The following is a 24966-nucleotide window of genomic DNA, read 5'->3' as shown; positions in this document are numbered from 1 at the left end:
CCTTCTAAAATCAACTTTTAAAATTATGCTGAGACGGGCTCTTTGGGGCGTTACCAGAGCCCCACCATGCTGTGGTTTCACAGGTTGTTATACTGTGCACAGATCACATCCCCCTCCTACTGTGTTTGATAACATCAGGCAGATAAAGTAGAGGGAGACAGTATAATTGCCTGTAAAGCTACAGCACAGAGGGGCTTTGGTAACACACCCCAGAGCACTTCTGGCTGGTTAGCATAATTTTAAAAGTTGATGTTAGAAGGAAGGAGATCATAGATAACAGATATAAGAAGATTATCACTGTTACGGTGCCTGGTTTATTATAATGGATCCTGATGGTAAATTGGAGGGCGGCTTCATTCAATGGAAGAAGAACAAGGCGACCAATTTTTCCAAACAGCGGGGAACCCTTCTCCCCTATTCACAGTTTTGGTCATGAGACAACCCCTTTAACCATTCGCCAGCCAGTGCTATGTACAGCAGGTCCCGGCTCTTCTATGGCAGCGTCCTGCCGGCTCTGGACTTCAGAACTTTTCTCCAAAAAACAAAAAAGTACAAAATAAAATTTGGCAGAAGAGGAGAATAAATCACATGTCTTGAGCAGCAAAGCATTATGGGAAAAGGCTAATTAGTGGCACGTGGGTATCGTGGCATGGACGGTGGGTACAATGGACGGTGGGAGCAGGAGCTTTCAATATTAACCCTTCCCTGAATGATATTTGAGGCTGCCCCCCCCCCTCCCTGGATGAGGTACATGGGGGGCGCAGCTTTCCGATGCTCGGACTGCGTTTAGTAGCCGTATCAGGAAAGTGTCCGTCATAAGAGGCTTCTAAACACCAGGACGGAGGAGCGGGCGGGTGGGGCGCGGCTTTCATACAAAGTAAGTGCAATGAGGGAGGGGCAAGACGAAAAGTGCTTCTCCTCTGTAACGTATTCACAGGCTGTGGAGAGAAAAGCAGAGAATTATCAGCCCCCCAATACCTCATCCTGCCCCATCCAATGACACTACCCCTAATACCCCTGGTACAGGGGCCGTCACTCTCCATGTCACACAGAGCTCCTCAAAATCAGCCTCTATGGCAGGGGAGCAGGTCCCTTACATTATGTGACTGCAGAGGCCATGCTCCTTTCCTGACAAGCAGGACAAAGCTCTTCTATTGGCAGCTTCACCAATAGCTATGCTATACTGCACACTACTATACACTCAGTACACCAGGTGGCGCTATACTGCACACTGCTATACACTCAGTACACCAGGTGGAGCTATACTGCACACTGCTATACACTCAGTACACCAGGTGGCGCTATACTGCACACTGCTATACACTCAGTACACCAGGTGGTGCTGTACTACACACTACTATACACTCAGTACACCAGGTGGCGCTATAATGCACACTGCTATACACTCAGTACACCAGGTGGCGCTATACTGCACACTACTATACACTCAGTACACCAGGTGGCGCTGTACTGCACACTACTATACACTCAGTACACCAGGTGGCGCTATACTGCACACTACTATACACTCAGTACACCAGGTGGCGCTATACTGCACACTACTATACACTCAGTACACCAGGTGGCGCTGTACTGCACACTACTATACACTCAGTACACCAGGTGGCGCTATACTGCACACTGCTATACACTCAGTACATCAGGTGGTGCTGTACTACACACTACTATACACTCAGTACACCAGGTGGCGCTATACTGCACACTGCTATACACTCAGTACACCAGGTGGAGCTATACTGCACACTGCTATACACTCAGTACATCAGGTGGTGCTGTACTACACACTACTATACACTCAGTACACCAGGTGGTGCTATACTGTACACTGCTATACACTCAGTACACCAGGTGGAGCTATACTGCACACTGCTATACACTCAGTACATCAGGTGGTGCTGTACTACACACTACTATACACTCAGTACACCAGGTGGCGCTATACTGCACACTGCTATACACTCAGTACACCAGGTGGAGCTATACTGCACACTACTATACACTCAGTACACCAGGTGGTGCTATACTGCACACTACTATACACTCAGTACACCAGGTGGAGCTATACTGCACACTGCTATACACTCAGTACACCAGGTGGCGCTATACTGCACACTACTATACACTCAGTACACCAGGTGGAGCTATACTGCACACTGCTATACACTCAGTACACCAGGTGGAGCTATACTGCACACTGCTATACACTCAGTACACCAGGTGGAGCTATACTGCACACTGCTATACACTCAGTACACCAGGTGGAGCTATACTGCACACTGCTATACACTCAGTACACCAGGTGGAGCTATACTGCACACTGCTATACACTCAGTACACCAGGTGGCGCTATACTGCACACTACTATACACTCAGTACACCAGGTGGTGCTATACTGCACACTGCTATACACTCAGTACACCAGGTGGCGCTATACTGCACAGTGCTATACACTCAGTACACCAGGTGGCGCTATACTGCACACTGCTATACACTCAGTACACCAGGTGGCGCTAAACTGCACACTACTATACACTCAGTACACCAGGTGGTGCTATACTGCACACTGCTATACACTCAGTACACCAGGTGGCGCTATAGGTGGCGCTATACTGCACAGTGCTATACACTCAGTACACCAGGTGGCGCTATACTGCACACTACAATACACTCAGTACACCAGGTGGCGCTATACTGCACACTGCTATACACTCAGTACACCAGGTGGAGCTATACTGCACACTGCTATACACTCAGTACATCAGGTGGTGCTGTACTACACACTACTATACACTCAGTACACCAGGTGGTGCTATACTGCACACTGCTATACACTCAGTACACCAGGTGGAGCTATACTGCACACTGCTATACACTCAGTACATCAGGTGGTGCTGTACTACACACTACTATACACTCAGTACACCAGGTGGTGCTGTACTGTACACTGCTATACACTCAGTACATCAGGTGGTGCTGTACTACACACTACTATACACTCAGTACACCAGGTGGCGCTATACTGCACACTACTATACACTCAGTACACCAGGTGGAGCTATACTGCACACTGCTATACACTCAGTACACCAGGTGGTGCTATACTGCACACTGCTATACACTCAGTACACCAGGTGGTGCTATACTGCACACTGCTATAAACTCAGTACACCAGGTGGAGCTATACTGCACACTGCTATACACTCAGTACACCAGGTGGCGCTATACTGCACACTACTATACACTCAGTACACCAGGTGGTGCTATACTGCACACTGCTATACACTCAGTACACCAGGTGGCGCTATAGGTGGCGCTATACTGCACAGTGCTATACACTCAGTACACCAGGTGGTGCTATACTGCACACTACTATACACTCAGTACACCAGGTGGCGCTATACTGCACACTACTATACACTCAGTACAGCAGGTGGCGCTATACTGCACACTACTATACACTTAGTACACCAGGTGGTGCTGTACTGTACACTACTATACACTCAGTACACCAGGTGGTGCTATACTGCACACTACTATACACTCAGTACACCAGGTGGTGCTGTACTGCACACTACTATACACTCAGTACACCAGGTGGCGCTATACTGCACACTACTATACACTCAGTACACAAGGTGGTGCTATACTGCACACTGCTATACACTCAGTACACCAGGTGGCGCTATACTGCACACTACTATACACTCGGTACACCAGGTGGTGCTATACTGCACACTACTATACACTCGGTACACAAGGTGCTGCTATACTGCACACTACTATACACTCAGTACACCAGGTGGTGCTGTACTGCACACTACTATACACTCAGTACACCAGGTGGTGCTATACTGCACACTACTATACACTCAGAACACCAGGTGGCGCTATACTACACACTACTATACACTCAGTACACCAGGTGGCGCTATACTACACACTACTATACACTCAGTACACCAGGTGGCGCTATACTACACACTACTATACACTCAGAACACCAGGTGGTGCTATACTGCACACTACTATACACTCAGTACACCAGGTGGTGCTATACTGCACACTACTATACACTCAGTACACCAGGTGGTGCTATACTGCACACTACTATACACTCAGTACACCAGGTGGTGCTATACTGCACACTACTATACACTCAGTACACCAGGTGGCGCTATACTGCACACTGCTATACACTCAGTACACCAGGTGGCGCTATACTGCACACTGCTATACACTCAGTACACCAGGTGGCGCTATACTGCACACTACTATACACTCAGTACACCAGGTGGTGCTATACTGCACACTACTATACACTCAGTACACCAGGTGGTGCTGTACTGCACACTACTATACACTCAGTACACCAGGTGGCGCTATACTGCACACTGCTATACACTCAGTATACCAGGTGGCGCTGTACTGCACACTACTATACACTCAGTACACCAGGTGGCGCTATACTGCACACTATTATACACTCAGTACACCAGGTGGTGCTGTACTGCACACTACTATACACTCAGTACACCAGGTGGTGCTATACTGCACACTACTATACACTCAGTACACCAGGTGGCGCTATACTACACACTACTATACACTCAGAACACCAGGTGGCGCTATACTACACACTACTATACACTCAGTACACCAGGTGGTGCTATACTGCACACTACTATACACTCAGTACACCAGGTGGTGCTATACTGCACACTACTATACACTCAGTACACCAGGTGGTGCTATACTGCACACTACTATACACTCAGTACACCAGGTGGCGCTATACTGCACACTATTATACACTCAGTACACCAGGTGGTGCTGTACTGCACACTACTATACACTCAGTACACCAGGTGGTGCTATACTGCACACTACTATACACTCAGTACACCAGGTGGCGCTATACTGCACACTATTATACACTCAGTACACCAGGTGGCGCTATACTGCACACTACTATACACTCAGTACACCAGGTGGTGCTATACTGCACACTACTATACACTCAGTACACCAGGTGGCGCTATACTGCACACTGCTATACACTCAGTACACCAGGTGGCGCTATACTGCACACTGCTATACACTCAGTACACCAGGTGGCGCTGTACTGCACACTACTATACACTCAGTACACCAGGTGGCGCTATACTGCACACTATTATACACTCAGTACACCAGGTGGTGCTGTACTGTACACTACTATACACTCAGTACACCAGGTGGTGCTGTACTGCACACTACTATACACTCAGTACACCAGGTGGTGCTATACTGCACACTACTATACACTCAGTACACCAGGTGGCGCTATACTGCACACTACTATACACTCAGTACACCAGGTGGCGCTATACTGCACACTACTATACACTCAGTACACCCGGTGGCGCTATACTGCACACTACTATACACTCAGTACACCAGGTGGTGCTATACTGCACACTGCTATACACTCAGTACACCAGGTGGTGCTATACTGCACACTGCTATACACTCAGTACACCAGGTGGTGCTATACTGCACACTACTATACACTCAGTACACCAGGTGGCGCTATACTGCACACTACTATACACTCAGTACACCAGGTGGTGCTATACTGCACACTACTATACACTCAGTACACCAGGTGGTGCTATACTGCACACTACTATACACTCAGTACACCAGGTGGCGCTATACTGCACACTACTATACACTCAGTACACCAGGTGGCGCTATACTGCACACTACTATACACTCAGTACACCCGGTGGTGCTATACTGCACACTGCTATACACGCAGTACACCCGGTGGTGCTATACTGCACACTACTATACACTCAGTACACCAGGTGGCGCTATACTGCACACTACTATACACTCAGTACACCAGGTGGTGCTATACTGCACACTACTATACACTCAGTACACCCGGTGGTGCTATACTGCACACTACTATACACTCAGTACACCAGGTGGTGCTATACTGCACACTACTATACACTCAGTACACCCGGTGGTGCTATACTGCACACTGCTATACACTCAGTACACCCGGTGGTGCTATACTGCACACTACTATACACTCAGTACACCAGGTGGCGCTATACTGCACACTGCTATACACTCAGTACACCAGGTGGCGCTATACTGCACACTGCTATACACTCAGTACACCAGGTGGCGCTGTACTGCACACTACTATACACTCAGTACACCAGGTGGCGCTATACTGCACACTATTATACACTCAGTACACCAGGTGGTGCTGTACTGTACACTACTATACACTCAGTACACCAGGTGGTGCTGTACTGCACACTACTATACACTCAGTACACCAGGTGGTGCTATACTGCACACTACTATACACTCAGTACACCAGGTGGCGCTATACTGCACACTACTATACACTCAGTACACCCGGTGGCGCTATACTGCACACTACTATACACTCAGTACACCAGGTGGTGCTATACTGCACACTGCTATACACTCAGTACACCAGGTGGTGCTATACTGCACACTACTATACACTCAGTACACCAGGTGGCGCTATACTGCACACTACTATACACTCAGTACACCAGGTGGTGCTATACTGCACACTACTATACACTCAGTACACCAGGTGGTGCTATACTGCACACTACTATACACTCAGTACACCAGGTGGCGCTATACTGCACACTACTATACACTCAGTACACCAGGTGGCGCTATACTGCACACTACTATACACTCAGTACACCCGGTGGTGCTATACTGCACACTGCTATACACGCAGTACACCCGGTGGTGCTATACTGCACACTACTATACACTCAGTACACCAGGTGGCGCTATACTGCACACTACTATACACTCAGTACACCAGGTGGTGCTATACTGCACACTACTATACACTCAGTACACCCGGTGGTGCTATACTGCACACTACTATACACTCAGTACACCAGGTGGTGCTATACTGCACACTACTATACACTCAGTACACCCGGTGGTGCTATACTGCACACTGCTATACACTCAGTACACCCGGTGGTGCTATACTGCACACTACTATACACTCAGTACACCCGGTGGTGCTATACTGCACACTACTATACACTCAGTACACCAGGTGGCGCTATACTGCACACTGCTATACACTCAGTACACCAGGTGGTGCTATACTGCACACTGCTATAATGAGACAGGAGCATCAGGTCAATTATTGGACTGAGAGTGACGGCCCCGGTCCTTCTAGACTATGAAATGGGACCCCCGTGCTGGTGATCAGGACCCCCAGCTATCACATAGGGCTGAGCCCTGTGTATGATGCATGGAATGCACTTACCTTTCTCACTAGCAGTTGCACGGCTGCCGGTTCTGTAGCTGCGCCCCCTGCGTGTGCCTTGCGTGCCGCGGTGACGCTTCTCCGTACTGGATTCCGGATCCCATCCGCTCAGGATCCAGCTCTCCTAGAAAACACAGGAGGAAAAAAAACTTTAGCGAGAAGCGTGAACCAAGGACACGGCAATGCGGCCACTATACAATGTATGGCGCTGGTGAGCAGGTAACGGGCCACAGCGCTGGGCCCAACACTCCGGACCCCCATCCATGTGATAGTCTAAAGGATCCGTGATCAATAGAAAAGGAATTCCAGGGTATCCCTGCAAAAATAGTAACATGACATGTCTGGATTATTGGGATTAGGAGGTTCCTGTGACTGATGAGGGATGACGGAGCGATGTCACACAGATGTCCCCCGGTCCCAGAAGCTCACACTCCACTCCTAGACACGTATCACCCACTAATGCCCCGCTCCGTCACAGCCGTGTATGGAAAATGGTATCAGCCACGTAGAAAATCCGTCTCCTTATCCATCGAGAGGTTAATAAGAGACATAATCAGATTGTCAGGACTGGAGGAGTCCCCCCCCCCCCCGGTGACTACGACAACACTCCCTGGACATGATGTCAGGTGGGAGGGTATGATAACGTAGAAAACTCGCACCCCAAATGATTCTAGAGCGCTGCAACGGGACTAGTGGCCACACCCACTGTGCACCAAAATACTCATTTGCATGAAAATTACAATTTTTCTGAGAAGAGGGAGAGGATGGACGGACATATTGGATTAGAGGATGCATTGGCGCCTGGAGGACTTATTGGCGCCTTGGGGACGTATTGGCGCCTGGGGGACATATTGGCGCCTTGAAAGAGGCAGGGGAAAGCTCAAAAAGTGTTGCTTTAAAATAGTCCTGAACGGAGCACATCCTGGACTATGCGGGAGGAGGCCTTGAGTCACCCAAACTCTGATCTGGGGCGATGGCCTGGGTGCCCACAGAGTGAGATGGCCCGGGTGCCATAGGTTTGCCACCTCTGCCCTAGCGGCACCATAGAAGTGAATATTGCACTACCAGGGAGGACTTTCCTACCCTGTTCTCCTGATCCCTGGAGGTCCTAGTGGTGGGACACCCCTTTAATGTGTTCTGAAGAGGCAGCTTAAACCACAAAGCAACTCAAAAAATATAAAAAATTGCGGCGAATTAGTAAAAAAATAAAAAGCACAATTTAGTTTCTTCTTTGAGCATCTGATACAGAGCGACACATGTCCGGTGAAGGCGAAGGGTTAAACAATCATTTTGACTTCAAGTAGAGGAACTTGTAGCTTGTACATGGACACTGATGAGACAGAATGCAGGGGGCGCCCCCTGGTGGTGCGGAATATAACAACACATCCATTAGGCAAAGTGTATTGGAAAAAAAAAATTTGTCAAAAGATCTGCAGACATTAAAGGGTTACGCAGGATGAGAAAGACATGGCAGTTTTTCCCCCAAATCATTAGTGAACGTGGTATTGAGGTCTCATTCATTGTAATCGTTCCTGAACGCAGCAGCCGGGGGTTTTCCAATCTTATACAACAGCCTTTAACCCCTTAAGGACGTAGCCTTTTTTCGTTTATTTTGCGCTCCCCACCTTCAAAAATCTATGACTTTTCATTTTTCCGTGTACAGAGCGGTACGAGGGCTTATTTCTGCCGACAAAATGCGCTTCAAAGTGATGGTATTTATTATTCCAGGCCATGTACTGGGAAGCTGGAAAAAAATTCCAAATGCCGTGAGATCGGTTAAAAAACGCATTTGCGCCAATTTCTTGTGGCCTCGGTTTTAACGACTTTCACTGTGTGATGAGCTGATGTTTTAATTGGGACCATTTTGAGGACTGTGCGACCTTTTGATCACTTGTTGTTACATTTTTTTATATGTTGCACAGGTCACCCCCGCCCCTCTCCATAGGAATATATGGCGCCGTATTCCGTCAAAAGATAGGACATGTCCTATCTTTCTACGGGTTACAGAATGGTACAGCGCCGCACAAGTGCTGTACCGTAAATAATAATTCTTTATATAGATTACACAGCGCTGCACAGAGTTGTCAAATCGCTCCCTGTCCCCAATGGGGCTCACAACAACCTAACAGTATGTTTTTGGAGTGTGGGAGGGAACCAGAGGACCCGGAGGAAACCCACGCAAACACAGAGAGAACATACAAACTCTGTGCAGATGTTGACCTGGCTGGGATTCGAACCCAGGACCCCAGCGCTGCACCCGGACGGCGCCGTGAGGCCATAGAAGTGTATGGGGGACGTATGTACGCCGTATATATGTCCCCCATACGTTCGTGTGAATATGGCCTTAAACAAATTTAGTGTTTTGCAAGGAAAGTTTTAGTGTTTTATTATATGTAGTATGTTTATTATATGTATTGTTAAGGTTGTCCTGCTAATGTTAATACATAATGTATCATTTATTTTGTGTCTAATACATTTTTATTAATTATATGTTTAGAAAAAATAAGGATAATGTGGTGACATATAGAGATCTCTGAGAAGATCTCTCTCTATATACCAGTGCACGGAGCTTGTGTAACTCTATGGACGCTCTGGTGAAGCTCTTAGTTACATAAAATCTTCCCATTGACAATCAGTAATCCCGCAGTCTAGTGCAATGGTGGTGAACCCTTGGCACCCAGAGGCACAGCTGTGGGCACCCAGAGGCACAGCTGTGGGCACCCAGAGGCACATCTGTGGGCACCCACCGCTATTTTAAAGTAACACTGGGTTTCCAGAGGAGACAAGAGATGTGGACAGGGCTGGATTATCATTAGCGAGTACAGGACCCCTCCTGTTCTATGGATTGATGGCGGTCCCAACAGTCTTACCTTCACCGATTACAGGCAGTCCCCGGGTTACGTACAAGATGGGGTCCATCAGTTTGTTCTTAAGTTGAATGTGTATGTAAGTGGAAACTGTATATTTTATAATTGTAGATCCAGACAAAGAAAATATTTTTGCCTCAGTGACAATTGGATTTTCTAATTTTTTGCTGTAATGGGACCAAGGATTATCAATAAAGCTTCATTACAGACACCTTACAGCTGATCAGTGCAGCCTGGGACTATAGTAACATCCAGAGAGGTCACCAGAGGTCACAGGGGGCAGAGGGGTCTGTCTGTAAGTTGGGTGTCCTTAAGTAGGGGACTGCCTGTTGTTTGTTATCCCCCAATCTGTAGGTAGAGGATCATTTTCTGGCTTGATCCAATCCCTTTAATCCCATCTCAGCCCTGACATATCCCTTTAAATGTAACACACATCGACAACTTTCTCCTTCTTCAAAATCTCAACTTACCTGAATCTATTTTATTTAATATTGTCCGGGCGCACTTCAGGAAAGCCTCCTCCACGTTCTCTCCGGTCAGTGCACTTGTTTCTAAGAACATCAATTCTACAAAAAAAAGAAAGAAATTTCTTCCAATTTAATTCTAGGATTCTGGAAATCAACCACCGAAATCCATCCTGATAAATCAGGGACATTACTCATAGATCCGGGCACCGGGACTGTGGGAATCTTCTTATATGTGTTATCCATGGGCTCCTGCCTTCTAAAATTAACTTTTATCATTATGCTAATGAGCTACACTTCTAGCTCATTAGCATAATTGTAAAAGTTGATTTTAGAAGCAAGGAGGCCAGGGATAACACATATAAGAAGATTCCCACAGTCCCGGTGCCCGGATCTATGAGTAAGTGCCCCCATGATGGATGTTGACTGAAGATTTCCTTTAAGGTGCAATAAAATCTTACCAGAATAAAACTGTTGAACACTAAAGAACATAGGAAAACCCCTTTTAAAATGTTTCAGTTTTGATCCAATATACAAGCAAAAGTGATCGGCATCTCAAGGTCTGGGGGGGGGGGGGGGTCTCACCGTTTTCCTGGGCAAAGCGAGAAGCCTCTAAAAAGGTCACCTCTCGCTCGGCGTCCAGGTCCTTCTTGTTCCCACACAGAATGATGATGATGTTGGGGCTGGCCAGCGTCCGGGCATCGGTTAACCAGTTGGTCAGGGAGTTGTACGTCTCTCGGCTGAAACAACAGAACATCAGGATCACAATGTATAAACCTAAAGAGATCATAGGGGGGCAAATCATCAGCTCTAACTATGGTGTAAAGAGGCAGGCGCTACCATAATACACCAGTGCACAGCATTCCCAGCAGATCCATGTATATATCACATACGTGTGTGCTCTGTATACTGCTTAGCGGCACCAGCTCTACAACAAGGAGTAAACGCCTAGTAGTCACACAGGACAGAGGAATCCCACAGTCACAGATAAGAAAGAGGACATATGCAGTAGTGCAAGGACGCCCCCTAGTGGACAAAGCACACAAATTCATCATGTCCCAAGTTAAAGGGCATCTACCACCAACATGAAAGACTGTATGCAAATGAGCCCGAGGGGCTCCAGGCTCCATTAACACCCATGGAACCTGGAGCCCCTCATGCTCATTTGCATACAATCCTTCATCCTGCACTTTAAAGGCGTTGTCCGACTATATTAACAACTCGGCAGACGGGGAAAACCCCTTTAAGGTAAGTAAAATAACAGGGTTACAGTTTTATCATGTTTTAAAGGACATCTACCGCCAGGATAAAGGATTATAAATCAAGCACACTGACATACTGGTGTGTTCCCTCTCTGGCGGGATAGCCTTGTTTAAAAAAAAAAGACTTAAAATTATGCAAATGAGCCTAAGGGGCTCCGTGCTCTATAAATGTTAACTATGTCTGAAGCCCCTTGGGCTCATTTGCATAATTTTAAAGCTTTTTTTTTTTCATAAAAACCAGGGTATAAGAAGCTAGAAGAAAAGTGGACCCTGCCAGAGGGGGCGCACACCAGGATATCAGTGCGTTTGATTTACAATCCTTCATCCTGGTGGAAGATTTCCTTTAACAAAATTTTTTTTTAAAGTCATTACATTGCGATCTTATATTTTCAGTATGTTGCTATTCCAAGTTGCCATAGCAGCGGTCATTCAGCAGCACCAACCACTTATATGCTGTGGTTATAAATGAATGCGGCATTCTAGAGGTTGGCAGCGCCAAGACCGATCATGGCTGTTAGTTACAGGACTCCCTTAATATGCTCCAAGTAATCAGGAGTCATTTTATAGGTTTATTTTTTCAGATACTTTACTTTTCGGACTATAAGGTGCACAAAAAAATCCTTTTTTTTTTAGAAATCAAAGGTGCGCCTTATATATGAACCGCACTGTACAGACAAGACGTAGTGTTTAAGAGCCCGGCGCCAGCAAAATCCTGCAACAGCCCCCACTGTACAGGGCAGAGGGAGACGGCTTAACCCTTGCAGCATCACCCTTGCAACATTAACTCCTAAAAGCCCATAGCTCTGAGATCAGAGCGCTGTGACACGCTGGAGACACATTAGCCTGCAACTGCAGCTGCCTTGAACAGTGCACAGGTCTGCCACCTGCTGGTCATTTATTGCGCTGCGCCTTATAATCCGATGCACCTTATATAGAAGGTTTAGCAGGCATTTATTGATGGTGCGCCTTATAGTCCGAAAAATACGGTATATCAGATGATTTCCATTAAAGGGAGGCTACCCCTTCCTTCCACCAAGTGCTACATTATGCAGACAGCGTGTTGTAGAGAAATACAAGATGTCTTGTTCTTTCAGTGCATTATGCCGTTCCTGAGATATTCCCAGTGTAATCCGTATGCTAATGAGGCAGCACCGGACACAATGCTATTACTGCCTAAACATCTTCCCTCTGCTTCCATCGTTGCCCCATGATTATCACAATACACCTCTCCTGCTTATGTGACGTAGAGGTAAGTGGTCAAGGCAGGAATAGCAATTCTCCTGGTGACAGCCTCATTAGCATATGGATTAAAATGGGGATTTCTGCCTAACCACATAATATGCAGAAATAATAAAAGTATGTAGGAAATCACAGTTTGTTTCTGTACCACATGCAGCCCGAGGATGGTAAAGGGGGGGGGGGGGGGGGGGGCGCTGGACTCACTAGGACACATCACTGGCCATACATATAGTGGGATGAGGTATATATAATCTTTACATATCTTTAACATGACACTAGCAGCATGTTTCTAGGTGCTATAGATCCCCTGCAACTACTAAACTTGATCCATCTCATGGGAAGATGGGGGTAAACCAACGAGAGGGGATTCTATAAGGAAATGTCACCCCCCACCTGCGGGGGGATAGGAGTTTAATGGGGTCAAACTTGGTGACAAGTTCTCTTTAAACTGAGTAAACATTCAAATGAATCCAAATCTTTACTCAACATCACAATCTCATCAGGACTGTAAAATCCCCGGCGCCCATTGCCCTTATTGACCTCCATATTGGCAGGAGGTGACGTCCGGAGATAAAGCCTCGCGTATCGCACTCCTGACGGGAGCGCCGCAGAGGTCATACGTGCAAACTTCTTAGAACTGGATCTACAATGGTTGTTCATTAACTTTGTTCTGGGCCGCAACCAAACCCTGCACCAGGCTCCAAACTGGTCTAACTGGTGGCATTGTACACACGGGAGACGTCAGGACACGTCACAACACCAAACACACAGGGGGTCATTTACTAAGGGCCCGATTCGCGTTTTCCTGACGTGTTACCCGAATATTTCCGATTTGCGCCGATTGTACCTGAATTGCCCCGGGATTTTGGCGATCGGATTGTGGCGCATCGGAGCTGGCATGCACGCGTCGGAAATCGGGGGCGTGGCCGAGCAAAAACCCAACGGATTCGGAAAAACCTCCGCATTTAAAAACCGAAATTGTGTCGATTGGGACGCACTTACCTTCACCTGGTCCACCTCGGTGTATTCCGGCGCGTTCAGATGATTTTCAGCGCAGCAGCGCCACCTGGTGGACGGCGGAGGAACTGCCTTCATAAATCCCGTCCGGACCCGAATCCTGTTCAGAGAACGCGCCGCTGGATCGCGAATGGGCCGGGTAAGTAAATCTGCTCCACAATGGGGCAGATTTACTTACCCGATCCTCTCGCGATCCAGCCGCACGTTTTCAGTGGAGGATTCGGGTCTTCCAATAAGGTCGTGCGCCCGATGTCCGATGTCCACCAGGTGTCGCTGCTGCGCTGTATTCCGTCGGAGTTCACTGAAATCACTGAAGTTCACCGTCCTATCCTGGGTGCAGGTAAGCGCGTGTCAAGAGACACTTGTTTTTTTTTTTGTTTTTTTTTTAAATACGGCGATTTTTCCGAATCCGTCGGGTTATCTTACGGCCACGCCCTCCAATTTCCGTTGCGTGCATGCTGGCGCCGATGCGCCACAATCCAATCGCCTGCGCCAAGATCCCGGGGCAATTCAGGGAAAACCGGTAATATTCGTGTAACCCGTCGGGAAAAACATGATTTGGACCCCACAGCATCATGTGCAGGAGGAGAGGGAAGTAGTAGCGCCCACTATTGTAGCCCATCCAGACTCACCTGGCAATGTCATAGACCAACAGCGCCCCCGCTGCTCCTCTGTAGTAACTGCGCGTAACTGATCTGTGGAATAGAAGGGTAAGAATCAGACGGGTCAGACTTTTCAAAGAATTCATGAATTTTCACGACTTTGGATTTTTTGGAAGAAACAAGGAAATAATCTCACAAAATTTTTAGCAATGGGAAAATGATCAAATTTACATCATTATCTGAACTCTATCTGAATGATCTACAATTGGTCTATAGATGTAGTAGAATTTATGAAAATGGAATATTAATGGTTAAAAATTCAAAGGGGGGGGGGGAGGGGGGCAAAATGATCACTGGCTAAAACATATACATTTTTGCCTAGTTGAACGTCTCTATAAATGGCAGCACGTAGCAGAGATAAGTGGTTGGGAGAGATGGAGATGTTTGATGAATCTCAGAAGGAAATATTGAGCTTGTATCAGGATCAGCGAACCAGAAGTGTAAGGAAATCGCCAATAAGAATCCATCGTGATAATCCAGGGACACTTACTTCTCATATTTGTTACATGGGCTCCTTCCTTAAAGTCAAAATCAACTTGCATAACTGTGCTAATGAGCCTGAAGGGCTCTGGGGGCGTCACCAGAGTCCCTCAGTGCTCTAGCTTCACGGGCTGTTACTATGAGTAGATCAGATTTCTGCTCTCCCTTTGCCTGTGAAATCTAGCAGCAGCAGGAAGTGCAGGGGGAAGGGGGGGGGGGGGAACTGATCTGCTCATTGTAACAGGCTGTGAAGCTACAGCACTGGGTGGCTCTGGAAAAAAACCCCAGATCACATCTGGCTCTTCAGCATAATTTTAAAAGTTGATTTTACAAGGAAGGATCTATGAGTAAGTAAATTGATTACTAAAATCAGGAACGGTAGGGAAGTCTGCTGATGTAAACGTCAAGAAAACACTGCAGATGTGGAAGCGTAGATCCCGACTTCAGTTTTGAGAAAAGGTTCATGGGGAATATCACAGATAAATTCCAGCATCTCTACTTACTGGGAAAAACATTTAAGAAAAAAATGTAATAAATGGGAAGATCAATTAGACAGGACCAAGATGTTTGAGAGGACTGAATATGAGGAGAGGCGCGATGTTGTGGTGGTTGCTGGACCATTAGACTAGCTCGGGGGGGGGGGGTTCTCACCTCCCTGGTGGATGCGGGTGGATTGGGATGGATGATATGTAAAGTGATAGGTTATTAAATGATGAAAAATTTGTATCAGACTGGTCAGGACTGAACTTCTCACCTGCATTATCACTGCATTAAGTCCTAAAGTCCACAGCCGTGGAGTCATCTCTAACTCTGCATCCAGTCCTTACTACAACCTGCCGCCTCCATCACAAGAACATCTCTGGTATCAGACCCTTCCTCTGCCTCTCCTCTCTGCTGCCCGGCTCATCCCTCTGTCTCCTGGCTTCTCCTCTGCCTCTCCTCTCTGCTGCCCGGCTCATCCCTCTGTCTCCTGGCTTCTCCTCTGCCTCTCCTCTCTGCTGCCCGGCTCATCCCTCTGTCTCCTGGCTTCTCCTCTCTGCTGCCCGGCTCATCCCTCTGTCTCCTGGCTTCTCCTCTCTGCTGCCCGGCTCATCCCTCTGTCTCTCCTCTCTGCTGCCCGGCTCATCCCTCTGTCTCCTGGCTTCTCCTCTGCCTCTCCTCTCTGCTGCCCGGCTCATCCCTCTGTCTCCTGGCTTCTCCTCTCTGCTGCCCGGCTCATCCCTCTGTCTCCTGGCTTCTCCTCTGCCTCTCCTCTCTGCTGCCCGGCTCATCCCTCTCCTGGCTTCTCCTCTGCCTCTCCTCTCTGCTGCTCGGCTCATCCCTCTGTCTCCTGGCTTCTCCTCTGCCTCTCCTCTCTGCTGCCCGGCTCAACCCTCTCCTGGCTTCTCCTCTGCCTCTCCTCTCTGCTGCCCGGCTCAACCCTCTCCTGGCTTCTCCTCTGCCTCTCCTCTCTGCTGCCCGGCTCATCCCTCTCCTGGCTTCTCCTCTGCCTCTCCTCTCTGCTGCTCGGCTCATCCCTCTCCTGGCTTCTCCTCTGCCTCTCCTCTCTGCTGCTCGGCTCACTCCTCTGTCTCCTGGCTTCTCCTCTCTGCTGCCCGGCTCATCCCTCTCCTGGCTTCTCCTCTCCCTCTCCTCTCTGCTGCTCGGCTCATCCCTCTGTCTCCTGGCTTCTCCTCTCTGCTGCCCGGCTCATCCCTCTCCTGGCTTCTCCTCTCCCTCTCCTCTCTGCTGCCCGGCTCATCCCTCTGTCTCCTGGCCTCTCCTCTCTGCTGCCCGGCTCATCCCTCTCCTGGCTTCTCCTCTCCCTCTCCTCTCTGCTGCCCGGCTCATCCCTCCGTCTCCTGGCTTCTCCTCTGCTTCTCCTCTCTGCTGCCCGGCTCATCCCTCTGTCTCCTGGCTTCTCCTCTGCCTCTCCTCTCTGCTGCCCGGCTCATCCCTCTGTCTCCTGGCTTCTCCTCTGTCTCTCCTCTCTGCTGCCCGGCTCATCCCTCTGTCTCCTGGCTTCTCCTCTCTGCTGCCCGGCTCATCCCTCTTTCTCCTGGCTTCTCCTCTGCCTCTCCTCTCTGCTGCCCGGCTCATCCCTCCGTCTCCTGGCTTCTCCTCTCTGCTGCCCGGCTCATCCCTCTGTCTCCTGGCTTCTCCTCTCCCTCTCCTCTCTGCTGCCCGGCTCATCCCTCTGTCTCCGGGCTTCTCCTCATAGATTGTGAGCTCTCAGGGCAGGGTCCTCCTTCCACTTGTCTCCTGATCTCTGTAGTTTTGCATTTTGTACTTGCTTTTGTTCTGGTCTTTGAGCCTTTTTCACTAATTTGCATATTAGAGCAATAAAAGATTTACAAACTGATCGGGCACTGGAGGATTAACCCTAAAAAGGGCTCCAATGGCATTTATTAGAGGAACCTGCCTCCGGATCTACCTATTGAGACGGCAGGTTCCCTTTAAGTAATGTATGTGAACCTCTTACTGACTGTACAGCACCAGGGAATTACTGCTGCGCTATGAATAAGTAATAATAAACATGGCGCCCGGAGGCCTTCGTTACCATAGGAAACATCCACCAGAACCTCCGCTACATTGGTGCAATGCTACTATGTCCTTACCCTGCTGTGCTCTTGGGTCTCCGCACTGCTATGCGTCACAGCCTCTCCTCTTACTCTGGGTGACTACTGTAGTACTCAAATCAAAGCTCCCTACAGCTTTTACGCAGAGCAGAGGGGAGGGGCGAGCAGATCCCGCACACACCAATGCCTCACAGTGCTCAAAGTCCAGCTACAATCCTGGAATATAAATGCATTTTTCACAATACTGCTGCAAAGGTTATGGCTACACAGATTTCCAGGACACTGTCTGCAGTACTGCATGGTCACATTGGCTGAGAAATTCCCATTAAAGGGGTGGTCAAGGTGATTGGTGAGGGCCCTAATCCTGAGACCCGCAGTGATCCGGGACAACAGGACCAGCAGTGATCTGGAACCTACATTCTCACTAATGGGTGGAGAGGCCGGGTGAGCATCAGATTATGGATCTAATGAGCCATACAAGCAGCGGGGCATGTATGGGTCATGTTTCGGGTGACACTTACCTAAACCTCTCCTGTCCCGCTGTGTCCCAGATCTGAAGCTTCAGCGATTTGCCTCCCACATTCACAATCCGGGACCCAAACTCCACTCCGATGGTGTGGTTAGAGTCTTGCTTAACTAGAAGGAAAAAATTGCGACCATGAAGGTGCCACGTCTACAGATTATCAGAAGAACTACTACTCCCAGCATGCTCTGCACACTCTCATGGCAATTGTGCAAAGCTGCCAAGCCAGTGTGCCTGCTGGGAGTGGTAGTTTCACACTTACATTTGCTCTCAATGAACTGGTGGAGGAGGCAGGACTTGCCCGTTCCGGCGCTGCCAATCACCAGGAACTTGAAGAGAAAATCTAAAAATTAAAGAGAAAAAAATAAAAAAAAAACAATGATGAAATCAGTCGCTTAAATAACAACTCCCAAAGTCACGACAGTCACACGTCAGGGAACATGAAAGAGGAACCAGAATCATCCGCACTTTCTACAAACCGGTTGGGGTGGATGAGAGTAGGTAGGTACAAGGCCCCCCCATCCCCCCCCCCTATACTTGTATATACACGGATATAGGAGGACGGCAAAAGCTGCAAAGGAAAAAAAATGCTGAAAAAGGCTAAAAAACTGGGAAAAACCTTCAATGGGTAAAACAGAAAAAAGCAAATTGTAACTTCAGAGCCGAAATCTGCAAATCTGTATCCAGGGCGGAAGATGGAGACGTCACATGTGACCCGCGCCGGAGGCCAGGAAACCACAAGCCCAACGCGGGGGGAGGACTGAGCCCAAAATACAACAACCCCCCCCCCCCACCTCACAGCCTCCATCATGAGACATCTCCTCCTGTCACCTCACAGCCTCCAACATGAGACATCTCCCCCTGTCACCTCACAGCCTCCATCATGAGACATCTCCCCCTGTCACCTCACAGCCTCCATCATGAGACATCTCCCCCTGTCACCTCACAGCCTCCAACATGAGACATCTCCCCCTGTCACCTCACAGCCTCCATCATGAGACATCTCCCCCTGTCACCTCACAGCCTCCAACATGAGACATCTCCCCCTGTCACCTCACAGCCTCCATCATGAGACATCTCCCCCTGTCACCTCACAGCCTCCAACATGAGACATCTCCCTGTCACCTCACAGCCTCCATCATGAGACATCTCCCCCTGTCACCTCACAGCCTCCAACATGAGACATCTCCCCCTGTCACCTCACAGCCTCCAACATGAGACATCTCCCCCCTGTCACCTCACAGCCTCCATCATGAGACATCTCCTCCTGTCACCTCACAGCCTCCATCATGAGACATCTCCCCCCTCACCTCACAGCCTCCATCATGAGACATCTCCTCCTGTCACCTCACAGCCTCCATCATGAGACATCTCCCCCCGTCACCTCACAGCCTCCATCATGAGACATCTCCCCCTGTCACCTCACAGCCTCCATCATGAGACATCTCCCCCTGTCACCTCACAGCCTCCATCATGAGACATCTCCCCCTGTCACCTCACAGCCTCCATCATGAGACATCTCCCCCTGTCACCTCACAGCCTCCATCATGAAACATCCCCCCCTGTCACCTCACAGCCTCCATCATGAGACATCTCCTCCTGTCACCTCACAGCCTCCATCATGAGACATCTCCTCCTGTCACCTCACAGCCTCCATCATGAGACATCTCCCCCTGTCACCTCACAGCCTCCATCATGAGACATCTCCCCCTGTCACCTCACAGCCTCCATCATGAGACATCTCCCCGTCACCTCACAGCCTCCATCATGAGACATCTCCCTCCTGTCACCTCACAGCCTCCATCATGAGACATCTCCCCCTGTCACCTCACAGCCTCCATCATGAGACATCTCCCCCCCGTCACCTCACAGCCTCCATCATGAGACATCTCCCCCTGTCACCTCACAGCCTCCATCATGAGACATCTCCCCCTGTCACCTCACAGCCTCCATCATGAGACATCTCCCCCTGTCACCTCACAGCCTCCATCATGAGACATCTCCCCCTGTCACCTCACAGCCTCCATCATGAGACATCTCCTCCTGTCACCTCACAGCCTCCATCATGAGACATCTCCCCCTGTCACCTCACAGCCTCCATCATGAGACATCTCCCTGTCACCTCACAGCCTCCATCATGAGACATCTCCTCCTGTCACCTCACAGCCTCCATCATGAGACATCTCCTCCTGTCACCTCACAGCCTCCATCATGAGACATCTCCTCCTGTCACCTCACAGCCTCCATCATGAGACATCTCCTCCTGTCACCTCACAGCCTCCATCATGAGACATCTCCCCCTGTCACCTCACAGCCTCCATCATGAGACATCTCCCCCTGTCACCTCACAGCCTCCATCATGAGACATCTCCTCCTGTCACCTCACAGCCTCCATCATGAGACATCTCCCCCTGTCACCTCACAGCCTCCATCATGAGACATCTCCCCCTGTCACCTCACAGCCTCCATCATGAGACATCTCCTCCTGTCACCTCACAGCCTCCATCATGAGACATCTCCTCCTGTCACCTCACAGCCTCCATCATGAGACATCTCCTCCTGTCACCTCACAGCCTCCATCATGAGACATCTCCCCCTGTCTGTCACCTCACAGCCTCCATCATGAGACATCTCCTCCTGTCACCTCACAGCCTCCATCATGAGACATCTCCTCCTGTCACCTCACAGCCTCCATCATGAGACATCCCCTCCTGTCACCTCACAGCCTCCATCATGAGACATCCCCCCTGTCACCTCACAGCCTCCATCGTGAGACATCCCCCCTGTCACCTCACAGCCTCCATCATGAGACATCTCCCCCTGTCACCTCACAGCCTCCATCATGAGACATCTCCCCCTGTCACCTCACAGCCTCCATCATGAGACATCTCCCCCTGTCACCTCACAGCCTCCATCATGAGACATCCCCCCCCACCTCACAGCCTCCATCATGAGACATCTCCTCCTGTCACCTCACAGCCTCCATCATGAGACATCTCCTCCTGTCACCTCACAGCCTCCATCATGAGACATCTCCCCCTGTCACCTCACAGCCTCCATCATGAGACATCCCCCCCTGTCACCTCACAGCCTCCATCATGAGACATCTCCTCCTGTCACCTCACAGCCTCCATCATGAGACATCTCCCTGTCACCTCACAGCCTCCATCATGAGACATCTCCCTCCTGTCACCTCACAGCCTCCATCATGAGACATCTCCCCCTGTCACCTCACAGCCTCCATCATGAGACATCTCCCCCTGTCACCTCACAGCCTCCATCATGAGACATCTCCCCCTGTCACCTCACAGCCTCCAACATGAGACATCTCCCCCTGTCACCTCACAGCCTCCATCATGAGACATCTCCTCCTGTCACCTCACAGCCTCCATCATGAGACATCTCCCCCCTGTCACCTCACAGCCTCCATCATGAGGCATCTCCTCCTGTCACCTCACAGCCTCCATCATGAGACATCTCCCTGTCACCTCACAGCCTCCATCATGAGACATCTCCCTCCTGTCACCTCACAGCCTCCATCATGAGACATCTCCCCCTGTCACCTCACAGCCTCCATCATGAGACATCTCCCCCTGTCACCTCACAGCCTCCATCATGAGACATCTCCCCCTGTCTGGTGCAGTCTCTCTCACCGTATGTCTCGGACATGTTTGCAGTCTCTCTCACGTATGTCTCGGACATGTTTGCAGTCTCTCTCACCGTATGTCTCGGACATGTTTGCAGTCTCTCTCACCGTATGTCTCGGACATGTTTGCAGTCTCTCTCACCGTATGTCTCGGACATGTTTGGGCTCTCTCTCACCGTATGTCTCGGACATGTTTGCAGTCTCTCTCACCGTATGTCTCGGACATGGTTGCGGTCTCTCCTGGGCCTCTCCTCCTCCTCCGGCCCCGGGGCCCGGCTGTTTCTTCTCTTCCTCTGTAGGTTCTCAGTAAGCTGCAGGACCTGCGATGACGTCACCAGCATGTGACCGGTCACGTGGGCGGAGTCAGTGTGCGGCGTGTAGCGGTGCTGTGTGTGTTCTGTGTAGTGGAGCGGTGTATGTAATTAGTACTGACGGCCGCCACTGCCACAGCTAGGATTACACCATCTTTACCTCACTAATCTGACAGAAAGGTATGAAATGTCCTTTCTAATATTATTTTACCGTCTATTAGAAATCTTCTCTAAAGTCTTGGAAAAATGAGCTGAAGAGAGGCAGTTTTTGTCTGAGATGAGTCACTTTTAGAGGCTGGATATAAACTTACTCACTAGAGAAAGAAGGACGGGAGATGTAGCAGTTTCCTGTGTCCCCCAAACTCGGTAATGTTCCCCTGTTAACCCCCATATAATATACCTCCTGTGACCACCAGCATATAATGCCCCTTTGCCCTTATCTCCCCCTCATATTGTGGCCCCTCATCTTCCAATCATATTGTGGCCCTTTCCTTCTTACTATATTATTAAATTACTCTCCTACCCCTGTTCCACCACAGCAGTCTTCTCCTGTCCACATTCCTCTACAGCAGTGCTCTCCTCTCCCTGCTCCCCCAGAGCAGTCCTCTTTTCTCCTCTCCCAGTTCTCCCGCAGCAGTCTTCTCCCCTCCCTGTTTCCCCGCAGCAGTCTTCTCCTCTCCCAGTTTCCCCGCAGCAGTCTTCTCCTCTCCCAGTTTCCCCGCAGCAGTCTTCTCCTCTCCCTGTTTCCCCGCAGCAGTCTTCTCCTCTCCCTGTTTCCCCGCAGCAGTCTTCTCCTCTCCCTGTTTCCCCGCAGCAGTTCTCTCCTCTCCATGTGCCCCCGCATTAGTCCTCCTCTCCTTGTGCCCCCGCAGCAGTCCTCCTCTCCTGTTTCCTGTGCAGCAGTCCTCCTCTCCTGTTTCCTGTGCAGCAGTCCTCCTCTCCTGTTTCCTGTGCAGCAGTCCTCCTCTCCCCATTCCTGGCAGCAGTCCTCCTCTCCTTGTGCCCCCGCAGCAGTCCTCTCCTGATTCCTGTGCAGCAGTCCTCCTCTCCCCATTCCTGGCAGCAGTCCTCCTCTCCTGGTTCCTGTGCAGCAGTCCTCCTCTCCCCATTCCTGACAGCAGTCCTCCTCTCCCCATTCCTGACAGCAGTCCTCCTCTCCCCATTCCTGTGCAGCAGTCTTCCTCGCATTAGTCCTCCTCTCCTGGTTCCTGAGCAGCAGTCCTCCTCTCCTTGTGCCCCTGCATTAGTCCTCCTCTCCCCATTCCTGACAGCAGTCCTGCTCTCCTGGTTCCTGTGCAGCAGTCCTCCTCTCCCCATTCCTGGCAGCAGTCCTCCTCTCCTGGTTCCTGTGCAGCAGTCCTCCTCTCCCCATTCCTGACAGCAGTCCTCCTCTCCTTGTGCCCCCGCAGCAGTCCTCCTCTCCTGGTTCCTGTGCAGCAGTCCTCCTCTCCTTGTGCCCTTGCATTAGTCCTCCTCTTCCCATTCCTGGCAGCAGTCCTCCTCTCCTGGTTCCTGTGCAGCAGTCCTCCTCTCCTTGTGCCCCCGCAGCAGTCCTCCTCTCCTGGTTCCTGTGCAGCAGTCCTCCTCTCTTTGTGCCACAGCAGCAGTCCTCCTCTTCCCATTCCTGGCAGCAGTCCTCCTCTCCTGGTTCCTGTGCAGCAGTCCTCCTCTCCTTGTGCCCCAGCAGCAGTCCTCCTCTCCCCATTCCTGGCAGCAGTCCTCCTCTCCTGGTTCCTGTGCAGCAGTCCTCCTCTCCTTGTGCCCCAGCAGCAGTCCTAATCTCCCCATTACTGGCAGCAGTCCTCCTCTCCTGGTTCCTGTGCAGCAGTCTTCCTCGCATTAGTCCTCCTCTCCTGGTTCCTGTGCAGCAGTCCTCCTCTCCTTGTGCCCCTGCATTAGTCCTCCTCTCCCCATTCCTGGCAGCAGTCCTCCTCTCCTGGTTCCTGTGCAGCAGTCCTCCTCTCCCCATTCCTGACAGCAGTCCTCCTCTCCTTGTGCCCCCGCAGCAGTCCTCCTCTCCTGGTTCCTGTGCAGCAGTCCTCCTCTCCTTGTGCCCCAGCAGCAGTCCTCCTCTCCCCATTCCTGGCAGCAGTCCTCCTCTCCTGGTTCCTGTGCAGCAGTCTTCCTCGCATTAGTCCTCCTCTCCTGGTTCCTGTGCAGCAGTCCTCCTCTCCTTGTGCCCCTGCATTAGTCCTCCTCTCCCCATTCCTGGCAGCAGTCCTCCTCTCCTGGTTCCTGTGCAGCAGTCCTCCTCTCCCCATTCCTGGCAGCAGTCCTCCTCTCCTGGTTCCTGTGCAGCAGTCCTCTTCCCACTGTGGAGTGCAGAGATGCAAAGCACCCACTCCAATCTCAGCGTGTGAACGCGGTTTTAGCGGTGTAGTCACTGTTGTCTGCATATGTCACCTATATAGTATAGTATAGATTTCTGGACAAACCTGGAAGGGGAGATGGATCTCAGCATAAAGTGATGACTGATGCCCCAATATGGCGGCCATACAATCCCATGACTGTGCTGACTGATAACGCCAGGGGGATCCATCCATCACGGATCGCATGAGACGTTTATATGAGGGCACGTGT

The 24966-nt window shown here is 50.1% G+C and overlaps 1 protein-coding gene across 2 annotated transcripts; it reads right to left on the bottom strand.

Moving 5' to 3' along the window:
• Positions 1–542: 542 nt before the first annotated feature.
• LOC140078097 (ras-related protein Rab-4B-like) lies at positions 543–22420 on the bottom strand. 2 transcript variants are annotated; one of them, XM_072125944.1, is made up of 8 exons: positions 22286–22420; positions 18692–18772; positions 18428–18542; positions 14839–14901; positions 11274–11428; positions 10695–10790; positions 7358–7481; positions 543–938 (listed from the first exon to the last, which is right to left on the bottom strand). In XM_072125944.1, exons 1-7 carry the CDS (start codon positions 22299–22301, stop codon positions 7366–7368), a joined length of 642 nt encoding a protein of 213 aa, XP_071982045.1. In that variant the 5' UTR covers positions 22302–22420; the 3' UTR covers positions 543–938; positions 7358–7365. The 2 variants fall into 2 exon arrangements, with proteins under 2 accessions (XP_071982045.1, XP_071982046.1); XM_072125945.1 differs by lacking the exon at positions 22286–22420 and adding an exon at positions 22083–22099.
• Between the last annotated feature and the right edge of the window lie 2546 nt (positions 22421–24966).

The sequence above is a fragment of the Engystomops pustulosus genome, chromosome 9 (assembly GCF_040894005.1).
Source record: "Engystomops pustulosus chromosome 9, aEngPut4.maternal, whole genome shotgun sequence".
Classification (NCBI taxonomy): domain Eukaryota; kingdom Metazoa; phylum Chordata; class Amphibia; order Anura; family Leptodactylidae; genus Engystomops; species Engystomops pustulosus.
Note: the sequence above shows the minus strand (reverse complement) of the source record. Positions and strands in the feature narration are given on the sequence as shown.